This window comes from Falco naumanni, chromosome 10 (assembly GCF_017639655.2).
Source record: "Falco naumanni isolate bFalNau1 chromosome 10, bFalNau1.pat, whole genome shotgun sequence".
Lineage (NCBI taxonomy): Eukaryota > Metazoa > Chordata > Aves > Falconiformes > Falconidae > Falco > Falco naumanni.
The window spans coordinates 32,326,855-32,352,332 of NC_054063.1; the positions used below are offsets into that span (position 1 = coordinate 32,326,855).

At 56.9% G+C, this 25,478-nt stretch overlaps 3 protein-coding genes and 2 long non-coding RNA genes across 10 annotated transcripts in view; 2 read left to right on the top strand and 3 right to left on the bottom strand.

The window, feature by feature from the left end:
- Positions 1 to 1,636, top strand: part of SYS1 (SYS1 golgi trafficking protein) — a 1,927-nt gene extending 291 nt beyond the window's left edge. The window contains exons 2-3 of the mRNA XM_040608920.1: positions 116 to 183; positions 770 to 1,636. Of these exons, the coding sequence (XP_040464854.1) occupies positions 116 to 183; positions 770 to 1,010 (309 nt within the window). The 3' untranslated portion in view covers positions 1,011 to 1,636. The remainder of the gene's footprint in view (positions 1 to 115; positions 184 to 769) is intronic.
- Positions 1,637 to 5,274: 3,638 nt separating this feature from the next.
- LOC121094851 (neuritin-like) lies at positions 5,275 to 10,586 on the bottom strand. Its single transcript, XM_040608922.1, has 3 exons — positions 10,310 to 10,586; positions 9,713 to 9,860; positions 5,275 to 6,288 (listed from the first exon to the last, which is right to left on the bottom strand). The coding sequence occupies exons 1-3, from the start codon at positions 10,350 to 10,352 to the stop codon at positions 6,063 to 6,065; spliced, it is 417 nt and encodes a 138-aa protein (XP_040464856.1). The 5' UTR covers positions 10,353 to 10,586; the 3' UTR covers positions 5,275 to 6,062.
- Positions 10,587 to 12,600: 2,014 nt separating this feature from the next.
- Positions 12,601 to 16,516, bottom strand: LOC121094868. Its single transcript, XR_005829956.1, has 3 exons — positions 16,428 to 16,516; positions 13,854 to 15,087; positions 12,601 to 12,965 (listed from the first exon to the last, which is right to left on the bottom strand). It is a non-coding gene; the product is annotated as an uncharacterized LOC121094868 (long non-coding RNA).
- Positions 16,461 to 24,107, top strand: DBNDD2 (dysbindin domain containing 2). 3 transcript variants are annotated; one of them, XM_040608974.1, is made up of 4 exons: positions 16,461 to 16,565; positions 21,970 to 22,125; positions 22,591 to 22,734; positions 23,519 to 24,107. In XM_040608974.1, the coding sequence occupies exons 2-4, from the start codon at positions 21,975 to 21,977 to the stop codon at positions 23,725 to 23,727; spliced, it is 504 nt and encodes a 167-aa protein (XP_040464908.1). In that variant the 5' UTR covers positions 16,461 to 16,565; positions 21,970 to 21,974; the 3' UTR covers positions 23,728 to 24,107. The 3 variants fall into 3 exon arrangements, with proteins under 3 accessions (XP_040464908.1, XP_040464906.1, XP_040464907.1); XM_040608972.1 differs by lacking the exon at positions 16,461 to 16,565 and adding an exon at positions 17,028 to 17,188; XM_040608973.1 differs by lacking the exon at positions 16,461 to 16,565 and adding an exon at positions 17,028 to 17,188 and having other exon boundaries at positions 23,525 to 24,107.
- Positions 20,065 to 25,455, bottom strand: LOC121094867. 4 transcript variants are annotated; one of them, XR_005829955.1, is made up of 6 exons: positions 24,901 to 25,335; positions 23,504 to 23,685; positions 22,565 to 22,693; positions 21,958 to 22,103; positions 21,251 to 21,348; positions 20,065 to 20,318 (listed from the first exon to the last, which is right to left on the bottom strand). It is a non-coding gene; the product is annotated as an uncharacterized LOC121094867 (long non-coding RNA). The 4 variants fall into 4 exon arrangements; XR_005829954.1 differs by lacking the exon at positions 24,901 to 25,335 and adding an exon at positions 25,383 to 25,455 and having other exon boundaries at positions 20,065 to 21,348; XR_005829952.1 differs by having other exon boundaries at positions 20,065 to 21,348; positions 24,901 to 25,333.
- Between the last annotated feature and the right edge of the window lie 23 nt (positions 25,456 to 25,478).

Genomic DNA, 25,478 nt, shown 5'->3' on the forward strand with positions numbered 1-25,478 from the left:
AACTGCTCAGGCTCCTCTTATAACCAGCGCAGGGCCATGCCGACGCGGCTGGGCCACGGGAGGAGATTATGTGCTGTGATTTGTGCCACTGTTTCCTACTAACAGTCCCATGTAGATTTTAGGCTTCTCAACCCCACCGGGGAGGCTCTCCATGATGGCTTTCATCCTCAATGCGCTCACCTGGTAAGTTGGCAACTAGCTGGAGCACCTGTGTCTTGTTCTTTCTTAACATTAAACTTTAAGAAAATTCAGCGTGGCGTACTGCCTCTCTCAAAACATCTCCTGAACGCCCTGTGCCTTGCTGAGGGCAGTTGGGAACTGCTGACTCCTGGCTTTATCTAGAGTCTGAGTAAGTCATTTCACTCCACTGCCTCCATGTCCCAGGTGGGAATGAGATTTTCTTGCTTCTGCGAGAGATTTCACTGAAAGTTAGAATTAACAGATCTCTGTGAACACTGATCTGTAAACAAGAACTAATTTTGCCCCTGCCACTGGGCAAAGATTACTGGGGGAGATAGTTTAAAAATTCCTGCCTGGCTTTCTGTGCTAAAAATCATTTCCCTGCCATCTTTTAATTAAAAAGCTGTAAGCATTTAAGTCTTGCTGCAGCAGCTGGGAGAGAGGTCAGAAACAACTTATCCTTGAAACAGTTAAGAAGTTTTAAAACAGCTAAATAATCAGCACTGGCAACTGCTGATAGCTCTTGATGTATCCCCTTTTCCACAGGCATGGCACAGTTTATTTATTAATCTCTGTCTTTATTTTGCAGTGCTCTGGGCTTGCTATACTTCATCCGCCGAGGAAAGCAGTGCCTGGATTTCACAGTCACAGTTCACTTCTTCCACCTTTTGGGCTGCTGGATTTATAATTCGCACTTTCCCTCCACCCTGACGTGGTGGCTGGTGCACATTGTGTGCACTGCGCTGATGGCTGCAATCGGGGAGTACCTCTGCATGAGGATAGAACTCAGAGAAATCCCCCTCAATTCTGCCCCCAAATCCAACGTATAGACTCGCTCTGGCAACAACATGCTGCATTGTGTCATTGTTTCCAGCACAAGTGCATCTAACACCTGAGAATCATCACTAAAGAAGCACAGCAGGTCTGTTTAGACTTTTTTTTTTTTTTTTTGGACCTTGGTGACTGCATGAGTGTGAGCATATGCTCTGGCATCAGCCGACAACAGTGGAGGAACAGATGTTTATTTTGTTAACACAAAGCATTTAATATGACTATATGGCGAGTGTGCTCTTAAACTCTTCGCTCATGAGACTGTTAAAAGCCAGGTAGCAAAACTTTATGCGTGAGGAGCATCTTGAATTTAACAGACATGGGAGCGCCCTGCATGGGTATTGCAATGGTCAGCTCTTCTTGCAGGAGCTGGCACAGTGAGCAGTGGATCTGGGAGCTGCAGCTTCCAACCTGTAATTGTTTGGGCTTTCGTTGGAAAAAATGTCGAGGAAGCGAATGAATGGGGAGAAGGAGAATAGTTGTACTTACCTGAATCACCAGCTGAGACCCTAAATAACCTATGACATTAGATGGGTTTGTTTGCTGTTTCAGTGTTTAATACATAGAGATGTCAGACAGCAGTTTGCTGAAGAAATCTTTTGTAATAATAAAAATACTATGTTGCTGTGAGTGTGTTACTGTTCTCCTGGGAAGCTGAGCACCTGAATACCTTGAGTGTCTATATCATGGCAACAGAAAGATGTGGCCAGAGAACATGTGGCAGTGAGATGCCCCCTGTCTAGGGCACATAAAATTTCCTACAATAAATATTTCATACCTCTGCTTTGAAATGAAGGCATCAGTGAGTACTGTCTTGGGAAGTCAGCCAGCATAATCCTCACTTCAGGAGGCATGTCAGCAATCCAGGGTCTCCACGCGTTCGGCCTGAGGCTGGAGTGGTCCTGGGGAAGCTTGCAAAGGTGTCCCGGAGCCATGCTGCCTCCCCCGTATGTCTCGGTCTTCCTGTCAGGCTTGAGAAGTAGCAACAGATGTGGTCTGGTGGAGGTGATGTTTAGTTAAGTGAGAGACTGCTGCTTGTTTCTCAAAATAACAGGATGTGCCTTTCTTTAGAGGCACTTCACATAAACACCACCTGTGGGCAGGCAGGAGCGACACCTTACTGCTAAGGGGCCAAAGCTGGAGGGTTCCTCCGGGTCCCACGGACCAGTCTCCTGCTTGGTTTCCACGGAGGGATGGCCAATTTGTGCCATCCCAAACAAGGGCAAAGCCAGTTTTAAAGACAGATTTTCCTCCTGTGCAGCTTTTTGCTGCAGTAACTTTCCTTTGTATGTTAATATTTGTAAGTGTTCATTTGCATAAATTATTTGCTAATTCAGCTTCTTGAAAAGAGGTGGGATGACTTGACATGCAGAAGTTGATATACTCTTTGAAGCTGCTCTTTTGACTTTTGTTACTGGGATAGCTATTATTTCAGTTCCTGTGCTCATATTCAGATGCTATAAATTGAGGCAGGATAATATTCTGATGATTTAAATATTTGGCAGGTCTGCCACAGAGGAGGATTTTTGGTTACATTTGTTTAGACAGAACTTTTTATATTCTGAGATTTCGCCAGGACCTTTTCCTGACCCAAACCTCCTCTAAGCACGGTTTTAAACAGTAGCAGCCCTTCACAGCAAGGAGTTTACACAAGTATTTCTCTGGGCAGGAGCCAACACTTGCTGGACTGCCACCCCGAGGTCACTTCCCAGGGCTTCCCCTGCCACTCTGTTAAGCAGCCAGCAAGACAAGTTTATCCCTCCTTGAAATCTGCTCGTTTCTTGTATATGGGGATACTTGCCTTTCTTCCAGTCACCTTCCGCCCAGATATAAACTGGTCTTCCAGTAGGTGCCAGTATCTCCTTCAGACAAGCAAAGAGTGTGCGTGCGATGGGGATCAGGGTGCGCAGCAGAGGATGTGCTCTGCCTCGGGGCTGACAAACACTGGCTTGGTGTCAGTCATATTTTAAGACTCCCTCAGGGTCATTTTGTCCTCTCCTGCTTTTTGTTGCTGTTCTCGAGAAAGAACAGCCCAGTCCTACACAGGGAAAGTCTGGGGGTTTAATTCAAGGCTTAATACCACACCAAACCCCGGTGTGAACTCCTGTGTTCTTCAGGGGTAGTCTTTGGGCAAGTGGGAGCTAGAAGACTTAATTACAGTGACTGTGAGAGTGAGGAGAGAAAGCCATATTCGTCCCATTTCTTAAAGGAGAATGGGCAGCTGACGACCGAGTTCCTGTGAGAACAATTGAAAGAGGTGCTATTTTTATTCCCCTGTAAGAACAGAGACGAAAACTGTGGACCAAGGAACACTTACACCCTTATTTTCTGAATACGTGAGGTAGGCTGTAGCTGCTTCAGCAGTCTCCCTTGCTGGGGGGGGGTGAAGTCTAGATACAGCTTTGGATCTGGAGAAACTCATAGCAAGGCCACGAGAAGATTCCTTGACAAATGTGGATTTAACGCTGAGGCTGTGGGACATCCAACAAGCTGCACTGCATCAGCATGAAGTACTTTTCAGGATCAGGAATGCTTTCTGGAAGTCTGCTGACTGCTTATGCAGACTAAATCTGTATATATATATATATTTATTTTTTAAAAGGAAATATATCCTAGTCATAGGGGAGGTTCTGTTAAAAAATGAAAAATCAATTGAGAAGGGAACCTCTGAAACTCATCACTCCCATTCTGGGAGACCTAATTTTCACTCGCATGCTTTCAGTCAGATTTAGAGGCACCTTTGGCTTTAAAAAAAAATCTGCTGCTCTGTACCAGAATGGTGGCAGATGGTCTTCGTTTCTTAATGAATCTTTGGGTTTTGTGTGCAATAATTGAGAGATTTGCTTCCAGGGAAGATATGCCCCAACACCTGCTCTTCTTAGAGACAGCAGTAGTGTCAGCTAGCCATTTGCATCCATGGGTTTGGAAAAAGAAGACTTGGAGACCTCTGCTGCAGCTTTTACATTCCCCTTCCCCAAAGCTGTTTAAAAGTAGAAAATTTTAACAGAGAGGAATTTAAAAAATCCAAAGAGAAGCTAAGGGTTGTAGGATTATGGGGGGGGGGGGGGGGGCTGTGCTTATTTATTTTCCTAAAGGTATTAAACATCTGTTCTAAACAAAGAGCAGGTAGAGGATTTAGATCCAAAAGACTCCAGCCTTGGCTGTATGCAATACCCACCTGCTTCAGCTTTCCCCAGCTACAAACCACAGGCAGGAGAAGAGCTAACAGGGAGGGGGGGAACAGAAGCAAACAGCATACGCTGCTGTTGGAGCAGAATAAGAAAAAAACCTGAAGCAACTGAGTGATTCACTCCAGGTTTTGCAGTGCTCTGGTTTACCCTTTTTCCACTACTTGCCATAGGGCTTTGCTCCGGAGATGCTTAAGGACTCTGTTGTCTGTAGAAAGCCTACATGCCTTGCGCTGAAGTGTTGTCTGAACACCAGCTGCTCCTCCCTGACTTATTTCTTGGAATTTGCCTCAATTTTTTCCTTCCTGCTGCTGCAGGAGCAGCGTGTTAAGTGGCAGGGAAGGTCAGAGGAAGAACATGTGAATGCCAAAGGAGAGCAGTGTGCCCCAACACCACTTTTGGCAAGAAGATCCTTTGCTGTAGAAGCTTGCCCATGTGCCTGTAATGCATCCAGTGGGATTTCTGGGGCTAGCAGGGCCCCAGATCCCCTGTTCACGCTATAAAGCACATTTTCACATTTCAAGACACCATTTCAGAACCTCCTGATCCATTTACAGCTGGTGGTACCTACTGCTGGGCTCACTCCCATGGCAGGCAGCACTCAAACCATCCCTGCGAGGTTCTTGTTCAACGTTTCTCAGGACCGTGAGGAGCCATGAGCTTCCCCAGCTCTGCACAGGGCTATCCTTCGCTGTTAGCAGCTGCCTGCCCTACTGAAGACAAAGCAAGCGCCCTGAAAAGGGGCCAAACAGTCTGTGGAAACAGCCAAAGTGATGTGTGACACATCTAGAAAAGGCAGGCTGAAATACCCCGCTAGTTATAGCTCCTATGGCCCTGTGCAGCCAGGCAGGGCACGGAGCTTCATTAGCACCCTTAGAACTGCCCTGTACTGCCCAACAATACTGTGTTTTTCTAACATGCCTGGTAATCACTTGCAACACTCTATTGCAAATATTTTCATGCTTGCACTGAAGCTGCAAAACTAACAAAGCTCTGAGCTGGGGAGGAGACAAGAAGAGACCGTGCTGTTGAACAAGAGCCAGGACAAATAACTTCTACCATGCTGTAGGCTCTACAACAAACTTTAATAGTCTGGAATTACACTGCCATCCACGGAGCTGCTTATAGGTAACTTGGGGAAAGCTCTAAAGCAAAAGAGTTGCTATAAATCCTTTTTGTCCTGCTAGCTCAACATTCCCTTTCCCCAAATATATTTTTGCCCTCTGTTTCTTTAGAAAAGGGATTTACACATAACACAGGAGTTACTCAGGAATCCAGATATGTGCTAAAGATGAAGTCATGCACCTGTGATTATTCTTCAGCAGGGGTTTCACCATGTCCTCAAAGAAAAAAGGCCAGTACAGGGCAGTAAGGTCTCCCTTCTGCCTTTGACAGGACATACACCATCCCCTGCACATTACAAATCAGTGGTAAAAACACCCTTCTTGTTTTCAGAGCCCAAATAAAAAATCTGGAGAGTTGATCTGGTGGAAAGAGTCAGCAAAGTAAACAGTTTTCCTTCCAGTAGCATAGAAGAGTACAAAAGAATCCAGCGTCACAACCAAATCATCATTCCTCCCCAAATCCTCTGCCCCGTTATCTGCAAGTTCCCAAACTCTGCAGTCAGCCAGACCTGCACCTGTGTCTTGAGGCAGGAGGGAACAAGCGTTATTCCAAGTTACAGAGAAACAGCAAAACCCAGGAGATGCTGCTGAGCTCTTCCATGTCTCATAGGTGCAGGATGGAACCAAGCATTTGCTGAGCACCACACAGAGTATTCCTCAAAGGTTTGGAAAAATGACCAGAAAGACGCCACGACACACGCTGCCACCACCTCTGTCACAATACTTACAGAGCTGCAGTTTACAAGTTCAGCCAAGTGACAATGAGGGGGATGCTGAGGATGGAAACATTGGGAACATGGGTCCAGGTAAAGCTCTGGGTCGTGCTGGGGCTGCAGAGGTCAAACAAGCTGCCTTGAAATTTGATTTTCTGAGACTCCCTTCTCAGCATCTCCCAGATGGCTGCCGCTTCCTTCTGGCACTCCCAGAGCGCTGTCAGGGCACACGTGTGAAATTCATCCCAGTACCTGCAGCCAGGGGAGACACCACACCATCAGTCCCTTTGCATTAGCACAGTGCCAGGATGCCAGGCAGAGCCTTGCTGCTCTGAGCCTGCCCTTCAAGCAGAAACAGCCTCTGTGTTTTATGCAAGTTGCCCAGACTATTGATCCCCTCCATCATCTCCCAGAACATCTTGACTAAAACTCCAAACCTCAAAACACACTGAAGTTATTTCATGGGTTGTTTTTGTTGGGGGTTTTTTTCCCCCCCTTTCTCTGGAAGTCAATAAAATCCATTATTTTCCATCAACAAATGCTTCCCTTCAGCACCGAGCACCCCGAGTATCTAAACCAGGCTGCAAACAAAGGCCCAGCACATTTCATTCATAGCTTCCTCCAAGCTGAGTCAAGGGCGAAACGCAAGCACAAAGCAAGGAGAAGGACAACAGCTCCTGCAGACTGTCGCAGCTTTATAACTGGGGTGTGGGGGAGTTATTCACTGTTCTCATTAGACACAACTCCATTTATCTGCTGGGTATTGCCCTGTGTGAGTAGAAGCTGTTCAATGGAAAGAGGCTCTTGGAGAGCACCAGGGAAAAAACAAGACAGGCAAAGATAACCCATGGTCCTGCGGGAATGAACCGGGAGCTGCTCGCTGAAGACCCCCTTGGGCAGCCATCCCCTGGGGCTGGCACTTTGGAATTGTTTTTTTCAGATCCACAGCTAGAACCAGGCAGGGAAAAACCCTGGAAGAAATGGGGCCAAAACCCACAGCCCCTGAAAAAGACTCTTCCAGGAGGGGCACAGTGGACACCACCCTACCGGTCTGGTACACTGGAGCCAGCACCATGCAGGATGGCCCTGCTCTGCATTTATCCAGAGCAGCATCCAGCCTGCCAAGGCTTTACCCTCTCCCTGAGCTCCTTCCTTACTCTTGGTGAAGAAGCGTGGTGGCTCTGAAGAAGCTGGTTTGGAGCTGTTTCCAGCGAGATCCCTGTGCACCAGTGACAAGCTGAGCAGGGAGGGATGGGCTCCAGCTGTCCAGGGACAAGGACAGCAGGTACCAGGCTGGGCCATATGTCCCCACGCAGTGTGAGGAAGGACCAGAATGGGCACCCCATCCGATTTTTTTTTTTTTTTTTTTTTTTTTTTTGCTGCTGAGTATGGGAGAATTAGACTCAGTACCAGATCCCTCGAAGGCTGCTGTAGGCACTGCTCTGTGACAAGGAGGGCACCCAAAGCCTGGCAGGTTGCTGCACGCACACCAGCGTGTCCACAAGTCCTGACACAGCTGAATTCACAGGCGAGGTCTCTGTTTTGCAAGTACAAACCCACAAAATAAAACGGCAGGAGCCTGAAAGTCTCAGCAAATGCCACAGACCATCACATCCTCTGGAAGTGGTTCCTCTCCAAAACAAAAACTTCCCCAAGAGACAGAAGAGGCTCTGTGCCACGCTTGCCACTAACCTTCCCCCCATGGATTCTTTCAAACAGAGTTTCTTTTACCTGAAGAAAGCATTTTTCTATTGCAGCTTCTTTGGAGCAACGTGTCCTGGCACCTGGTACCAGGGCAAGAGGGACCAGCTGCGGGCAGCACCCCCCGAGTCCTAGCCAGCTTCCCAGCCTCTGCCAGCCCACAGCACCGAGTGATGAGTGACTTGCACCCCGAGGTACCTGATTGCCCTCCCCTCCACCCCAGTTTTGCTGTCCTGTCCCACGTTGCTGGGGCTGGGCACCACCTCCAGGCCATAGATTACCTGCAAGCTGGGGACTGCTTAGAGGACAGGAGCAACTGCTCTGCCACCTTCCCCGTGCCCTCCAGGACACCAGGCACACGTGCCACCCCTCGGGAAGGAGATGTAGCCCGGCCAGCTGAGCAGGGACCCTGCACATGGGAAGGGGACAGCTCAGTTTTGTCCAAATGCCCAGTGCTGGAGATGACACCTTGTGCAGACCCAAGCACTCTGTTTATTTAGTTTTCCTACCAGGGCCTACATCAGAGCGCCAGCTGTGAGGGAGTTCATTAAACTGAGTCACTGTGGCAGAAGAAATGTCCCCAGATAATGAGAAAAGCTGGTGCCAACACAAGTAACCTCCTGTGCTTGCTCCCGAGCTGTGGCAGCAGCAGCAGCAGGCAGCTCTGCCAGGTGAGAGTTAAACCTAGCCTGTGTCTTCAGGCAAAGGATGGCTGGGGGAAGGTGAAGAGGGATGACAGCTCCTGTCTGGTTCTGCTTTCAGCCCGGATGGCAGCTCCCAATGTTTCAGCCTTCACAGCCTCCATCTGCTCAGCCAGGCAGGCTGCTGTCAGACAGCTCGCCCAGGCTGGCTCTGGGGCAGCATCCTGCACATAGGGCTGAGATGCCACCAGCCCCATGCTGGCTCCCAGCTCTGTGTCTGTCCCCCACCCACACTCCCGGAGAGGGGACCACGGCACCAGAAAAGCCAACAGCGGTGGGGAAGGCTGAGAGTTAAGGTCAATAATTCAGAAATACTTCCTGGCAGGAAGCTGGGAAATCAGCTTTTTCCTCCAGCCAGGGCAAGCCCAGCTAGCCATGCACCAGGACCAGCAGGAGAAGCTGGCACGTCACAGAAGGCACAGAGTTTCAGCCCTGCCAGCGGGGAAGACCCCAGGACCTGTTCTGTGATGGTTAGAGCCCCAGAGCCTGTAAAAAAACCTTAACTCACACATTTTGTGCGAGTTTCAGCAAAGGAACTACTCCTCCAGCAATCAACCACGGCACATGTTGGGCTGTAGGCTCAGCTGTTTCCCGATACCAAGAAGCCACATTAAAAAAAAAAAAAAAAAAAAACAAAGCAGCGTACATCAATGTTAAGACCCTGCTGAGCGGCAGCTCTGACCCAGCATGGGCAAGGCCAGGAGCGAAGGCAGCCAAGCCCCCACACTTACAAAAGTAGCCCCCAGGGCACATGTGACCAGGAGTGCGGTGACCACGGTGGGCAAACAGGGCATGCTGCCGCAGCTGCCGCAGGGCAGGCACGAGAGGCTCCCAGAGGCGAGCTCCAGGAGTGGTCATCACCCTCCCAGAAGAAACCTAGCCATGGTTGCCACTTGGCCAAAAGCCAGCGTCAGAAGGCATCAGGCAACCCAGACAGAGCTCCCAGTGAACATGTGGGTCACGGGGAGTGCCTGAGCCTGTCGGTGCTGCCCAAGGGCAGCAGAACACCAGCGTGAGGGGTGACAGGGTGAATGATCTGCTCAGCCTGGTGGCAGAGCTGGAAGAGGACATAGAAACATTGCCATAAGGGATGAGGAAAAGACTGAAGTATTTAATGCTTTGACTCAGTCTTCACTAGTAAGACCAGCTACCCTCTGGGCGCTCAGCCAGCGCAGGGGCAGCGCACCACAGATAACTGCCCCAACCCTCTCTCTTCCAGGGATCAGCCCCAGGGGTGGGACACGCAGGGGGTCCTGGCCTGGGGCCGTACTCACCCACAGACTTGGTGCAGGCCCTGCAGCTCGATGCCATCCGCCTCCTCGTATGTGGCCATGTTTTCCCCCAGCTTGAGGATGCAGTCCGAGAAGCCTTGGTAAACGTTGGCACAGGTGGTGCCCGATGCCAGCAGCCCAGCCAGGTGCCCTGTCAGCCACCCAGGGGGTCAGTATGAGCACCGAGACCCTTGGGAACAGAGACCACCTCCTTCTTGGGGTGACCTGGGCAGCCCTGGGCCACCACAGTGCCAGTGCCACCGAGGCATGGCGAGCTCCCACTTCCATGCAGGACACACGTGAACCACACACCGTCCCTCACCCACGCCCAGCCCTGCCTGTGTTTGCAGAGAGCCTGAAACAGCCGCTCTGCGTGGGTAGGGAGCCGATGCAGGGGAAGCCCCCTGCCCACCCACCCCCAGCACCCACCCCCCGGCCCAGGGAGGGCAGGGACAGGCAGGGGGTGCACAGCCAGTGCAGCACTGGCAGCCAGGACCCAGGGAGGAGGGAGGGGACCGCGCATCGCCCCCACCTTGGGCACCCCAGATGTCACCTGGGAAGTGGCCACGACCCCGGCCCGGCCACCCCCGGCAGCCTTACCCAGGGCGAGGAGCAGCACGGCCGTGCCCCGCCGCTGCCCCATCCCGCCGCCGGCTCCGCCCGGGCTCGGGCTCGGGCTCCAGCCCCGCTGCTGCCGCTGCTGCCGCTAATGCTGCCGCTGCCGCTAATGCTGCCGCTAATGCTGCCGCTGCCCGTACCCCCATGGCCGGCAGCGCTCCGCGCCCGCCTCCGCAGGGAGAGCGCCCGGCCCCGGCTGCCGCTAATGAGCAGCTTTGGCCGCGGCTAATTAAGGAGGGGGCTGGACGGCAGCTAACGAGTTGCCGGGGGCAGCTCCCGTGCCCGCATCCCGCGGCTCCCTGGATCCTGCACCCCTGGACCTCACAGCATCGCATCCCCTCAGGACTCTGTCAGCACCCACGGCTCCCCCCCCTGCACCCCACACCCAGGGACTGCGCCCACGGGCCCCATGGCACCCCTTGACCGGCACCCTCATAGCCCCCTGCACCCTCACCCACGCAGGCTGCGCTGCCCACTCCGTGCATCACCCCGAGTGGGGAAGAGGGGCCGGTGCCCGCTGCCAGCAGCAGGAATGCGGGCAGGACCAGGGTTGCTTTGCTCCAGGTTTAGTCTCTTTAACAGCACAGGGTAAAGCAATGCAGGACGTGAAGCAAAGACCTGAGAGCGTGTAGGTTCAAAGCCTTAAATGTCAGCACCTACAAAACCTTCTCCCCTGATCCTGGCACCAGCCGTTCCCAAGGCTGTCACGGCCTTCAGAGCATTCGTTGGGATTTTGCATCGCTATGGCCTGATCCTGGCTTTTGCCTAGTGAGTCCCTTGTCTCTTCCTCCAGCAGGAAGGGGAGCAGAAGGATTCCTGGCTGCTTTGATGGCATCACTGCAGGGGTCGGTCACGCCAAAACTCACTCTGCTGGTGACAGCTTTGCTGTTGGGGACATGACTCTCCACTTGCCCATGAACGCCACTGGTGCCCAGTGCCATGACCTCCGTAAGTGGGAGCCCCTCGGTGCACAGGTACCACCTGCCCCCAGGGTGGCCGTGCCAGCACCCCAGCCACCTCCAGCACCCGGAACACAGAGCAAGTGAAAATCACAACTCTGCAAACCCTGTGGGTGCCCAAGGAAAATGCAGAGAGAGCTTGGGTCTGAAAAACATAAATAAATCTATTTACAGAACAACAACTCAACACAAAAAAACTACAAACCTTCTTGGAAGCTCCCCCCCAGCTCTGCCAAGCCCTGCATCTCCATCAGCCCGGGAAGAAAAGCAAGCGGCAATCATTTCAGTTAGGCTGCTGGTGGTCCTTGTGTTTGCCGCAATGCTGGGACACATCGTGGCGAGCGGGACTCTGCTGCCAGAGCTAAGCCCTGGCTGGGCATGGGAGCTGGGCACTGCATGGAATGACTTGGGTTGCCTGGCCCAAGGAGAGCGCAGGGCAGTGCAGTGGTGGCAGTTGTGCTGCCAGGACAAGGGGACCAAGTGCTGTGTCCCTGCTGCTGGTGGGCGCGCTCACCCCAGCCCCAGCCCAGCAGCAGGCAACCCACCCTCGCTGAGGGCAGTGGATGTGAAGCACATGTCTGTCCTGCTGCTGGTGGGTCTGTCACCATCTCCTCCACCTCCTCCTCCATCTCCACACCCACTTCCACACTGCTGGCACCCACCTCTGCAGCCTCCAGCATGAGGCAGCATATCCTAAGCCAGAAATCAAGCAGAAAAGTGCATTGGTCCTGCCCTGGCCACCTTAGTGCACCTGTGGAATGGGCGTCTCGGCACCCCTGGCCCCTCTTGCCACCTGGGGGGAACCATGGGGTGATATGGGGCCACTGGGCACATCCCCTGCAGCTGCTGGCTGGAGGCTGGGAGGCTCCTTTGCCACCATCACCCACTGATGGGCCAGCACCTGCAGCTGGAGGATCCTGTGCTCTGTGTGCTTCAGCAGCTTGGGGAGCGGCAAGGTTTTGTGGATCTGCCAGAGGAGGGAGGGCAGGGGTGAGCAGCCCTGTGGCCCCTGAGCACTCCCCTCCCAGGGTGGCTGCAGGACCATGCTGTAGCCGTTTCTGCTCTCACCCCCAAGGGAAACCCTTGTTTTGCCATCTTGCCCTCCATGCCAGGTCAATCCTTGGTCACAATTTCCCACTGCTTAGCAGTTACAATCTGAATTTTGCCTTCAGGGATCAGCTTGGGAGGGTGACACAGCTCGAGGCTCAGCTGGGAGTGGCTGTGCCCCTCCTGAGGCCAGCACCCAGCCCTGCAGTCCCAAAGGGACAGCTCTGGCTCCCTCTTCTCCTGAGCTCCTGGCACCCCCTTGCTAGGCCCAGGGAAGGGGGGCAGGGGACAGCCCAGGACACTGGTGTGGGCAGAGGGGACCTGCCAGCTTGCCATCCACTCCCCACCACTTCACCTTGATGGCAGCCACAGATGCACTGAGCCGGTCCAAGCTGCAGAAGGGCTGGGGCACAGGGCCAGCTCCGCGGGGTGAGGACCATCTCCTTTGCTCTTCCGTTGTCCCACGAGCAGCCAGAGAGCTGACCCAAGCACTGCTGATGCCTCCAGTTCAGATACAGCCACGGGGGTGGAATTCATCCCTCTCAGGCTTCTGGATGCAGGTGGCCATAGGACACAGATGCGCTGCCACGTGTCCCAGCTGGGCACGTCATGGGATGAACCCATACAAGAACCTGAGCCCAACACACACCGAAGGCCCTGCTGGGACCTGCCCACAGCCCACACAATGCCTGAGGACACAGGGCTGCCCGATGGCAGGGAGAGCAGGCCCCATGGAGGACAGCTCAGCCTACTTAGCCTGCCCCTGAAGAAGTGGGAGCTGATGGAGGGGAAAACCCTTTTGGGCCCAGGGCTGCCCTGGGCAACCATGCTCTGGCAGCACCATGGCAGCCATGCTCCGCCAGCCCTGCTTGCCCAGGAGGCAGCAGGCAGCTGCTTGGGTGCTGCCCAGGGCTGCCTGGCTCTCGTCTGACTGGGCGAAGCCAGCGGCTCCTGCGGGGATCTGGCAGCTGCAGGTGAGATCCACCCTGCCAGGCTGTGTGGTGGATGCTGACAGCATGGCGGGCACCACCGATGGGGCAGCACCGGGCTGCGGGCAGCCTCCAGGCACAGCTGCTCCTGCGGAAGGGGCTGGGGCATGTCCAACCCCGAGGGCACCCCTAGATTTATCACGGAGCCAGGGGCTGCCTGCACGCCGTGGCCTGGAGGTTGCTCCGCAGGCAGCATGCAGGCAGGCAGGCCAGAGGGCTGGGGACGGTGGTGGCCCTTGCCAGGGCACTGGTCTCCAGCCAGCCCCATGGCACTGGCAGGGGCTGAGCCTGGGGCAGGGGCAGAGCCGGACCGGGACCCCCCCAGCCGCACCACTGCCTGCAGTCTGTATGACCAGGCATAGGTGTGCTGCGGTCTGCCTGCCCCCGGCTTGGCAGTGGCTACAAACGAGTTGGGCAGGGATGGGGCCACCATGCAGGGTGCTAGGGCTGCTCCCACCACGCCGCCTGTGCCCTGCTTGGCAGCCAGTCATCTCCCCTCCCCCAGCCCCTCAGAGCCCCCCAGCCCCTCACCTCTGCCTTCAGCTGGTGCTGACTCCCTGCAGCTCCTGGCATCCTGATGGCTGGGTCGGATTTCTCGAGGCCAGGCTGGCCCCATCCCTTCAGCAGAGGGGGTCAGTGCCTGAGGGAGGTCGAATCAGGTGAAGCCCAGCTCTGCCACTGATGTGCTGCATGGCCTCGGTCGTGTCTCTTGACGCAGGGGGATAAAATGAAGCTGCAGGGCCGAGCGAGGCTGGTGGGTTTACCAGGGGCAAACACACCACGGCTGAGCATGGCTGGGAAGGAGCCAACCTGCCCGAACTGTGGGCCACGTAGGTGAGAGTGAACGGCAGGGGGGCTGCCCCCACCCCAGCCTGACGCAGGGCCTCTCCTCACTCTGCTTAGCTGTCTGTCGAGCTGCTCCAGGAACACCCCTTCTCCCCCCGGGGCCGGGTGTCCTGCTGCCCACACACGACCGCCCATCTCTACCAGCTCCCGTGCCCGCAGCCAGCCACTGGGGACATCTGCGTGGTGCGGAGCCCAAGGATGGAGGACATGACACCCCCAGGGCTTGGCAGGAGCCTCCTCCAGCACCGCACCAGGACCACTGGCACAAGGACTGGGCTCCCTTCCCTCTGGGCAGGGCATGGCCAAGGAGCCAGCTGGCTCTGGCACGGAGTGGTGCTGTGAACCCTGGCCAGGCAGCACCTTGGCACAGCCTGGCTCCCCCGCATCGCCCCCCCAGCCCTGCCGAGATGCTCATTTCTCAGCAGCCACTCGAGGGTGTTTATGACTTTTCTGTCTCCCCGCTGTCCCAGACTAAAATCACCCCTTTTAAGGGAGCCACAGGACCACAGGTTGCTGGAGCCTTGCCTGCTGTGCGCTGCAGGCTGCTCCCTTGCGATGTATCACCTCGTTTACTGGGAAAGCAGCCTTGCCTTATTTTTCTCTTGACTCCACAATTTACTGATCAAGGCAAGCTGCAGCTCACTCGCAGCCCCATCCACGCACGCCTCCTAGAGAATAAGATCTATTTTCACCAGCAAGTGATTCACCTGCCTGGCATGGGTTCACCTTTCCCTTAGCAGCCGACTCCTCCCCAGCTCCATCCTGGCCCCACAGCTCCCTGACTCACCTCCCAAACCTCTAATAGATGGGAGAAACCTGAGCGGGAAGGGCAGGAGGAACAAGTCATGTTACATTTTCTCCTGATGACCGGTGCACTTTGATGCTGGCTTCCCTGGGGACTTCTGGCAGGAGCTGAACTCTGCATCGTGGAAAGAAGAGGCGTCATTCCTACCTGGGCTTGTGACCGGATCTCCAGGGGACACCTCCCAAGGACCTGGGCATTTGCAGTTAGGGTGAGGGCTGTTGACACAAGACGGTGCCATCAGCTTGTGCTGGAGGCACAAGGGAAGCAGGGGTGCTGCAGCAGCCAAGGCAGACCCTGCAGGTATCTGGCAAGGCTTATTCCTAGGGCTCCCGACCAGAAGTGGAGACTCTCCACCAACTTCAGTGTCACCTCTGTCCCCTCTCACCTTTTTGCCAGGGGCAGGCACACTTGGCCACAAGCGAAAATATCATTATGTGGAGCTGGCTTGCCTGTGTTGGTTTAATTGGAATAAAATGTGTGCCCCGCTGAGCAGCACGGCTTGTGCTGAAGAGCTGGGATGAGTCAGGCTCCGTGCCGATGATATCACTGCTTTTCCAATCCCCTCCCGGCAAGGCAGGCTGGAGGGGCCACAGCAGCGGGGGACCCGGGTGCGTGTCACTCTGCATGGGCAGCACCCACACATGTCATCCCTACGGCGGGGACTCAGGCCGTAGTGAGCCCCAGGGAACGCAGGGTGCTGGGGGCACTTGTGTGCACAGAAACGGTCTCCATGCCTGGCAGTAGTAACTGGTGCCAACCAACACAGGCACATAGCAGAGACCTGAGCTCATTCCCTGGCCCGGCCACCTCGCCTCCCCGCTGGCAGGGCAGGGCGGGGCAGGGCAGGGGGTCAGCGGGGATGCTGGTGGATGGCTGATGCTGCCCGGAGGCTATGCCAGACCGCACAGAGCTGTGAGCAAGCCAGAGCCGGCAGGTACACAGCAGAGATTTGCTCCTGCGGCTCCTCAGAGACCATAAGCACCCACCCTTGCTACACCAGCCTGCCTCCCCCAGCCCTTCAGGCATACTGTGCTCAGGTGGAAACCATCAGGCAGGACTGAGGGTGCTTTTTGGGTATGGATAAACATTCACATGGACAAAGTTCATCCCCTGTAACCACCACATGAGCCGAAGCCAGCAGCTCTGGGCAAGTGCACAGGATGCACATGGGGTCCCTGGCACAAAGCAGGAGCTCCCAGGAGGCATGGGGTTGGGGGGACAGCAAAGCAACAGTAGCCAAAACAGAGCTGGGACACAAACAATACCCAGTTATCTTTAGTCAACCAGGCAGTGAGAGAAACATGCTGAGAACAGGGCAGGCAGGACACGCCACTGACACTGGAAACTCCCTTTCAGCCCGAGAAAAGGGCAGAATGGATGCCCCCCTGGCCCAGCTTGGCAGTGCCCAGGCTGCGGGCAGAGCTGGCGCTGGGCACGGCGAGGCACTGACTCACCCTGCTGCGATACAGGAAGGGGGCAGGCGGCCAAGGCCACTTCTCTGCCAAGGAGCAGCCTGATGTGCAGGGCTGAACGTGGGAGAAAACACCCGAGAGCAGGACCTGCTGCAGGATGAGGGTCTCACAAGGCTGGAGGTGAGCTGGGGAGGGAGCCCATGGCCCATTCACGCAGCGTGCCGTTGTCTCTCCCGCGTGAGTTGGGCATTTAAGAAAAGAAAAGCAAAAAAGACAAAGCCTGGACGGTAACTGTGCTCCCTGCCCAGGTACAGCCACCCTGGCCCAGCTCTCACCGGAGCACAGCACCTGCAGCCAGGCGCTGCTGGGGCGGCTGTGGAGGGGGGGGGGGCGGCTCTGCGCGGACCCTCCTTGGGGCCCAGGGACCCTGCATGGGGACTCTCCACGGGTCCCGGCAGCGCAGAGACCCTCCGCGAGCACCGGGTGCCGTCCACCCTCTGGATGACCCTCCCCGGGGGCCGCAGATCGGCCCCCACCCCCTCCGCAGGACCCCCCCCCCCGCTGGGGCCGGGCAGCTGCCGGCGGCGCCGCCGCGATGCCGCGGGGATGGGCGCGCTGGCACCGCCCCGCGCCGCGCACAGCACCGCCCCGCAGCGCAGCATGGGCGAGCGGCCGGCGGCGGCGGGGGGGGGCGGCCGCCCCCCAGCTGAGCCCAGCCGCCCCCGGCCCGCTCCAGCCCGTCGCAGCAGCCACCCGCCGCATGTCCGGGCCCGGGGCGCAGAGCCGCGGCCGGCGGCTGCCCGGTAAGTGCCCGCCGCGGGAGGGGAGCGGGGCACCGGGCGGGCAGGGCTCGGGCTGCTCGCAGCCCCTCTCATGCTCCCCGCAACACCTGCCCGCTGCCCCTAGCAAAGCAGTGATGCTTCCCCCTCCCCGCCCCCGCATCCCCCCAGCCCCGGACGCCCCCCAGCCCCCGCTGCGCCAACCTGCTGCGCCGGCCCCGCTCCCCGGGCTGCGCTGGGCAGGGGCTGCCCGGGAGGCGCCGCGCCTGGGATGGGGATGCTCGGGGCGGGGAGGGGGGTTTCCTGCCTGGGAAGCGGCAGAGGTCGGGGACCTGTTGGCCCACGGGCTTGTGGCAGAGTGGCATAGGTCCCCCTCGGAGCCCCGAGGCCCCCGGGAGGAGCGGAGCCCCCCGCACCTGTGGGGTTTTGGGAAAGAGGAGGCTGAGCAGAGCAAACGCACCAGCGAGCGCAGCAGGGTGGGCGGCAGCCGGGGTGACGGGGGGCTGGCCGGGGGACAGCCTGCCGCAGGTCCCTGCCGGGTCTCGCACGCCGTGCTGCCCTCCTGGCTTTTTGGTCCTCACGCCGCTTTCTGCATGAATCCAGGCAGGGCCCCGTAAATAGCAGGGTCTTATGACACAGCCTCCGCTGGGGAAGGAGCTCTGGGCAGCAGGGATATTTTTAGTGCCGAGACTCAGGGGATTTGGAGAACGCTCAGAGGAGCGCAGGCGATGAAACCGCGGCACAGACAGGGGTTACAAGGTGCCATGTCCTCCCTCTCTCGTTCACCCACCCCCCTGCTTTCCCCAGCAAGCAGCTCTGCCAAAACCACTGCCTCCCTCACACTTGCCTGGTACATTTCCTCTCGCTGGGGCTACGGTTATTTTTTGCTGTGCTGCACCACGAGGTCAGATGTGCCAATCGAGACAAGACCGTGCAGGGAATTAACACTCAGGCAGCCAGCGTGTTCAGGCATCCCGTCTCTGCACAGCCAGGCCCTGCGTGATTCTTTGGGGCATTCCCAGCTCTCCACACCGGCTGCTTCTCCCAGGGCTGAAGATGCTGAAAGCCCTTGGGATTTACCCTTGCCCCACAGCGGTTTTGCTGGGGCAGGGTGATAGGGAAAGGCTTGCAATCCTGCAGAGCCTCCTGGAAGGTGCTGTGGCAGCCAAGGAGCTGCATCTTCCCCCAGCTGATCTCCTCACAGCACTGCATGCAGGGACTGGGCAGCCAAGGTGTCGTCCAGCAAGCTGGGCAGCTGTGGCGTGCCCTGGGCCTCTCTGGAGGAGCGGAGCCAGCGGTTCGGGCTCTGGGAAAGCACAGGGAGAAGGGCAAAAGCTGGCTGGGCCAGCCTGCCCCAGCTCTCATTCACCAGGGAACTGGCCCATGCTTGGAGTGACCCCTCACTTAAACTCTGCTCACCTCCCCATCACCCCCTGTCCCTTTCCACAGCCCAGATTATTTTTCAATACCTTTTTTAAATCCCTCTAAATCTCTGCCAGGTATTGCAGAGCCATGGCCTTGAGAACAGGCCGTCCCCATCCTCGCCTGGCCTTCTGCCTCTGCTAACAAGCCTTCTCCCACCCCCAAATACACCCCTCCTATTCACTGGCACAGAGGAGCGGTTGTGCTGGGATCCCACAGACTAAAGAATGAAAAACGCATCCCCTCCCAGTGGAAACATGATTGAAGCAGCCAGATAATTGAACCATGCTCCACTCCCAGCCCAGATGCTGGGTCGGAGAACACCCTGAGCTGGTGCTCTGAGCATTCCCAAGCCCTGCCTGGCCCTCACCCCATGCTCCTTGCACCCCAGGAATTGCCCCTCCCCCAGCCTGCTTTGGTGAGGGTGTGGATGGGGGAGCTTGCAGCAGTTTGTTTCACAGCCAGGCCCCCCAACGCCTTTCCCCACCACGGTGGTGGCCGTGAGCCCACACCATGCGAGGGCTGGTTCCTCGGCGTGCTCTGCCAGAGAAGAGGGGCCAGTGGGACCAGCGTCCTTGCCCACAACCCATGCTGTGAGCAGTTGCCCAGGAGCAGATGAGAAGGAAATCCCTGCCTGCACCTCCGAGGGGGGATCCTGCCCTGCCCGCCCAACCTCTGCACCAGCGTTTGGCCCCGGTTTCTCTCCAAGCTGTGCTCGTTAATAGCACGAGAGCCGGAAGGATCTGAAGGCAGCGGGGCACTTGGTGCCTTCGCAGCCGCTCTGGGCGGTTCAGCCAGCGGGGAAGAGCCTGGCTCTGAATGCTGATCAGCCTCCAGCCTCTTGGCTGAGTGGGCTGTAGTAATAACCATGATAATAGTAATAAAAGCCAGGCCACCAGCAGGTACCGACAGATCCCCCACGGTGCACAGGGGCCGCATTGTGTGTGCGAACGTGTCCCGCGGTGGGAACATGCCAGCCGGATGAGACAATCCCCGCGACTGACAGCCGAGTGTGACTGCCTGTCACATGGGGAAGGGCCGCGGCAGGGAACGACGCTCTCCTTTATTTCCCTGGCAAGGGATGCTGAGAGGCAGCTACACTAGCTGGGCTGTTCACCCCGCCAGGCCCGGAAGAGCCCCGGGAGGAGGGAAGGCTCTGTCCCCGACTCTCACCGTGGTCACGGGTCAGGCAGGGCCAAGCACAGCCCAGCTGCCGTCTCCTGCTGCTGGTGTTCCTTACATAATGGGATCTCAGTGCTCGTGCCCGACTCCACAGCGAGAGCTCAAAAACAAGTTCATAAACAGGTCCTGCTAATTTCTCCCACAAGAGAAATCCCGGTGCCCACAGGAATGCTGCCACCAGCACCCGTCCTGACTCTCCCCAAGCACTCTTATCCCAAGTTTCGGTCACGTGCCAGGGAGAGATGAGAACATTAATGGCACAGATTAACCACACTCACGGCACTTGGGACAGCACCCACTAGCATTTTGGTTTATTTTGTAAGTGTGCTGCAGGAGGATTTAGAGACTTTCCTCCTTACCTCCATGCTGGAGTCCCTTTGGCAAGATGTTGCATGGAGAGCCGGTCTGTCGCCCTGAAGCTGGGAGCCAAAGCAGCCTCCGCCTTGAGCGCAGCATCCTGAAGCTGGAGCCCGATGGGCTCTCCTCAGTTGCAGAGCTGCCAGAGTTTGCCATGGATTCAGCACAGCTGGGCTGGGGAGTAGAGCTCTGCCTGGGACAGACAGGACAGGGCTGGCTCTAGCTGCTGAAAGGAGCCAGCTCTGTAATCAGCACCCTGGTCACCCCCTCCTTGTCCTTGGCTCCATTCTCTTTTGCACGTAGCACAGGGGAGAGAGGAGGTTTTTGCTTTACCCCCGTGGCACTGAGCTGCTTCACCAGCACGGTGCATCTGCCACCACAGCTGTTAGTCTGGGTGCTGCACAGCGCACCGAATCTCAAGTCTCGGCACCAGAGCAGGCACCCAGTGCTTAGGTCAGACATACCGAGGCAAAAGCCCCTTCAGGCAGCTAGAATCACTGCCCTGGGCATCAGGAAGATGCTGAGCATCCAGAAGAGGACCAGAGCCTCTTCCAGAAACCACATGGTGACTGGCCCTGAGTCACGGTGCATCCCCACACTGTGCTGCAGGCACAACCCAGCCTCCTGGGGCAGGTGCCTGCAGATGATGGGGTTTAGCTGTAGCATGCCCCAAAAACAGGGTGCAGAGGAGCCCTGGAAAGGCTCTCAGGAAGATGTGACATTGATCTCCAGGACATCTCACCAGGCCCACTATCTCTTCCCTGTTTGGGTCCTATGCTGCTACATATTGCTGGCAGCCTGGCCCCTGCTATCCTCACCCCCACTCCTGCCAGACAGGGTGGGGATGCTGCTCCCTCTGCTCCCGCCTCCCCAGCCTGGAGGAGCAGAGGGTTTGGGCCACACTTAGGCAGAGCAGAGGATGTTTGTTTGGTTTCCTTGGTTACTGCACCGCCTGCTCCAGTAATCACATTTTCCTTGTGCCGGATGGGCCAAGAGGAGCAGAGAGGAAATCTGGAATGGCTGAGGTCAAACACCAGCCTGGGAACAGCTGGGGCCACCAACCGCAGACCCTCTGTGCCATTTGGGTCTTTGCTGTTGTGAGTACCCAACTGGAAAGGGTAGTACCAGGCCCAGAGATGCAGCGACAAGCTCCTTCAGCAACAGCCCGAGGGCTCCCATCACTCCCTCCTGTGCAAGCCGAGGACACAGGCACTGGCGTTGAACTGCAGGAGGAATTACAGGAATGAAAATGTTTGTGCAGGCAGAAGCCAAGCTGGCTGTGCAAGCCAGGGATGTGAATGGGGGAGCCTGCGAGCGTGGGTGCGGCTGTATTTATAGCGACAATGGCAGCAGGGGTGCGCGTGTGCAGGGGTGACAGGGTTGCTGGTGCCTTTTATTCCTTATGCATCCCCTCAGCCCAGAAAGCCTGGAGCACTAATGCCAGTTCTTGTCCCTGGGAGTTTTTCCTGTTGTTAGTGTTCACACACAACCCTCTGTTTTGTAGCAAGGTAACTGAAACTTAAACACATGCAAACCATGGCTGATCTCATAATAACGCCCTTTTCCCTCCTCGACAATTCACTTCAGCAGTTGTGAACACAGCATATGAGCTCCCCACTCCTGGCTATCCTGCATCTCAGAAGCAAGATCTGAAGCTGCAGCACAAGTGCTGGTGACACTGCCATTCTAGTGCATAACATCTATTCACAGTGAATTAGTCAACTGGTAAAGCAGAGGGGAAGGAAATCATCTATCCTCCAGCACAGCCATACTGCGTGAGCTGGGACAGGCAGAAGGGCTTGGGCAGTCCTGCCTGGTCTGACCCCCCTCACCTTTCTCCCCAGCTGACATGGAGCAGGCGCAGCGGAGCCTGGATGCAGAGCAGATGCAGCAGCAGCAGCTGAAACTACGGGACCGGCAGAAGTTCTTTGAGGAGGTGTTCCAGCATGATGTGGATTTCTTCTTCCCTATGTCTCACCTGCAGATAGAACATCGAAGACGTAAGCGCTGTGGGCAACAGCACTGGGCTGGGGGTGTTTCAGGGGACAGTGACACAGGCGTTAAGAGATTGGTGAGATATCCCCAGTCTAAGGGCAGCCAGGGACACACATGTCTTGCACTGAGGCAGGACCACACACACTGCGTGTGGGCGTGCTGTGGATTACTCACACCACTTAAATCACTGCACATGGGCACCCAGGCTGGCGCCCTGCATAGTCACTGGCTTCAGACAGGCTCCTCTAGACAGCAGTATGGGGCAGTGACAAGGACTGCAGTGAGACAGCAGGGGCTTCCAGAGGGATGTTTTAAAGAAACGTGATTTTCCTAAGTGCCTCTTACAGCAAGCAGAATCCAGTTCCCCATGGCAAGGCTGGCCTCCCTCCTGGCATCCTGCCTGTACAGGGCTCACGATGACCTTTGCCTGGCGCCAGCACTCACCTTTTCACTGGCCTCTGTCTCTGCAGCCCCCTTAGGCAGCATTTCCTCCATGGAGGTGAATGTGGACATGCTGGAGCAGATGGACATGATGGACCTGTCAGACCATGACACTGTGGACGTGTTTCTGGGCTGTGGGACAGAGGAGAGCAGCGTTGCTGGGACCCTGCCAGGTAATGTGCAGTTGTGTGCCTTTTGCAGGCCAGGCTGGGAGCCCTTCCTTCCCCCAGTGCCCACGTTGGCTTGTTCCTCAGCCCTGGCCACCCTGCGTGCAGATCCACACATGCTCATACAAAGACAGACACTTGGTGCTGGGGTCTGTGAGGCTGGAGGGACCTTGCCCTGGGCTGGTCCACATCAGTACCCACCTCTGCAGCCCAGAGGTATAGATCCCTGTAAATACCTTATGCTGCAGAAGAGAGCCCCGGCACTTTACAGAATCTGTGAAGCAAATTCTCTTGTCCTGCAGCAGCCAGCGTCTTGTCACGATTTCCCAGGTCCCCACTGCACTGCAGAGCTCAATGCACCGAGTGGGAAGGCTGTAGGACCCCTCTATCTCCCAGCCAGACGCCAAGGAGCTAGGCTTGGGTCCCACAGGGAAACCCGGGGTGCCAGCACCTTCTTCCCCACACACACACTGTACTGGTTCACTGAGGCCAAGCCAAATGTCTCCTGCCTGCTGCAGCCAACAACTTCACACAGCATAGTTCCAACCCATGCTTCATGCAAGACGCAGAAGGCTCCACTGCCAAAAACGGGGAAGGAATGTGCAGCACTGCCCAGAGCCAAGCCAGGGGCGTGAGGTTAGGAGCAGCCATGGCAGCCATGTGAGGGGCAGCCAGGAAAGCATAGCTTGCCAAGGAATAAGGTGTGTGTGTTGGAGGGACTATCCATGGAGCTTAGGGAGCAATAAACCTCCAGAAGCCTTTTTCTTTCTCTTACCGCTCTCTCCTCCAGGGGCAGATGCCAGCCAGTGCCCAGAGGAAATCACCCTGCAAGTGCCCAGTGGAGCAGAGAGCAAGTCACGCATTTCTTCCACATCCTCTGTCTCCACGGATCTGAACAGCCTGGACACCAGCGAGGAGGGGGCTGAGACCCCTGTGGTGCAGTCAGATGAGGAGGACCTGCAGGAGGACAGTCCCAAAAAGCAGGTTGCAAAAAGCTAGCAGCCAGCTTTGCCCTGCTCCCAGCCTCCTTTGTATGGACCTGCCAGCCCAGAGGAAGGAAAGCTGCTGGCACTCAGTATACCCCATCCTGGACTGCTGCCCTGCAGGAGGGGAGAGATGATTTTCCCCTCCTCTCCCTTTGCAGGTTCTCCTGGCAGCCAAAGGAGAAGGAAAGGGGTATTGTAGGCTCCCAAAATTAACTCTTCCAGCTTTGCTGCTAACACTTCCTGCTTCACTCCCCCAAAACGCTCAGTGGCCCACAGCTCCGCCATTCCCAGAAAGCAGCTTGGGACCCCGGCTCCCCATGCTGCTGACAGGGGTCCTGTCCAGACAAGCGTTTAATGATGGCATACAGAGAAATAACACTCTAATCTAAACAAGAAGTGGGTGTGTGTGTTAATTGGGAAAAAACAGCACTGGGGGTGAGGGTTATTGTGAGGATTGCAGGAGGGAGAGCAGTGTAAAGACAGTGTGCTATGGGCACCATGTAGAAGCAGGTGAAGCTGGCTGTTGCACAGCCCAGCTCCAGCGCAGGGACGGTTCCTGCGCCCGGGGTAGGAACAGGCAGCACAGACCTCGGCAGAGAAGAGCTGCTGTTAGTGGAACAGGTCACCCTACCGAGCAACTTGGTGCTGCCCCCGGGAGCGAGAGAGCCAGCGGCTGCAGTACTGACACAGCTGACGTAAGCAGAGCTGCTGGTGACCTGTAACTACCTGCCATGAGTACACTGGGGGATTTCCCACGCAAAATAGCTGAGTGGAGAACACCAGCACATGGAGCACCAGTAGCAACTGCTCCTCCAGCACAGCATGAGGGCAGCAGCCCTGGCTGGAGGCTGCTTTAGAGGAGCAAAGAAAGAGCCATCAAAACGAAACCATTTTGCAGCCTGCTACACTTGTTCCCTGCAGGATAGGTGAAGAGGAGCCAGGCACAAAGCTAGCCCGAGGCCCGCTGCCACTATCAGTGGCTGCAGGCCAGGAAAGTGCTGTCCCTGCTCGGGCTGCGTCAGCACAACCGTGGTCACCCCCATGAGGAAAGGAGCCTGGGAGATAAGTGACAGGAGACAGGGAACGCTCCTCCTCCTGGCTGCTTCCCAGGGGGTGTTCAGGCCTTCCTGCACTCTGTCCTGTGCCAGCCGACGCTTCATGAGACTGGCTGGAGCGCACCAGTTACCTGGGAATGGCCGGCCAGAGCGGGAGGCATGGTGAGCTCCATCGGACCGCTGTCCCCAGCGCTGCCTCGCTGCAGCTCGCTCCCTCCCGGGCCGGGCCCAGGCTGGCCGGGGCTGGCAGCCAGTGGAAGCAGGGTGCTTCCCGACGGCTCTGCGCCCGGAGATAGACGGTGCCCTCCGGAAAGGGGACGTCAAGGAAAGAGGGAGAGAGCGGGAAGAGCTGAGACGAGGAAGTCACCCCGGGGACAAGTACACCCTCTCGGAGCCCTGACGCATGGCAGCGCCTTGCAGCGAACCGGCGCCGCTCAGGCCGCACAAGCGCTTCCCCTGCAGCACCGATCCGAAAAGCCAGGGGAGGGAGCCCTCGGGGCGCACCCCACAGCCAGCCGCCCTGGCCGCTAGGCAGGCCCCCCCCGCCCCGGGCCGGGCAGGCCCCAGGCTCGCTCCCCGGCCCCTGCGAGCGGGAGACCCGCCGGGCCCTCACCGTGAGGAAGGAGGCGAGGCCGGGCCTGGGCTGCGGCGCCGCGTCTCCATGACGACGCCGGAAGCGGTCGCCATTGGCCGCGCGGCCGGAAGCGGA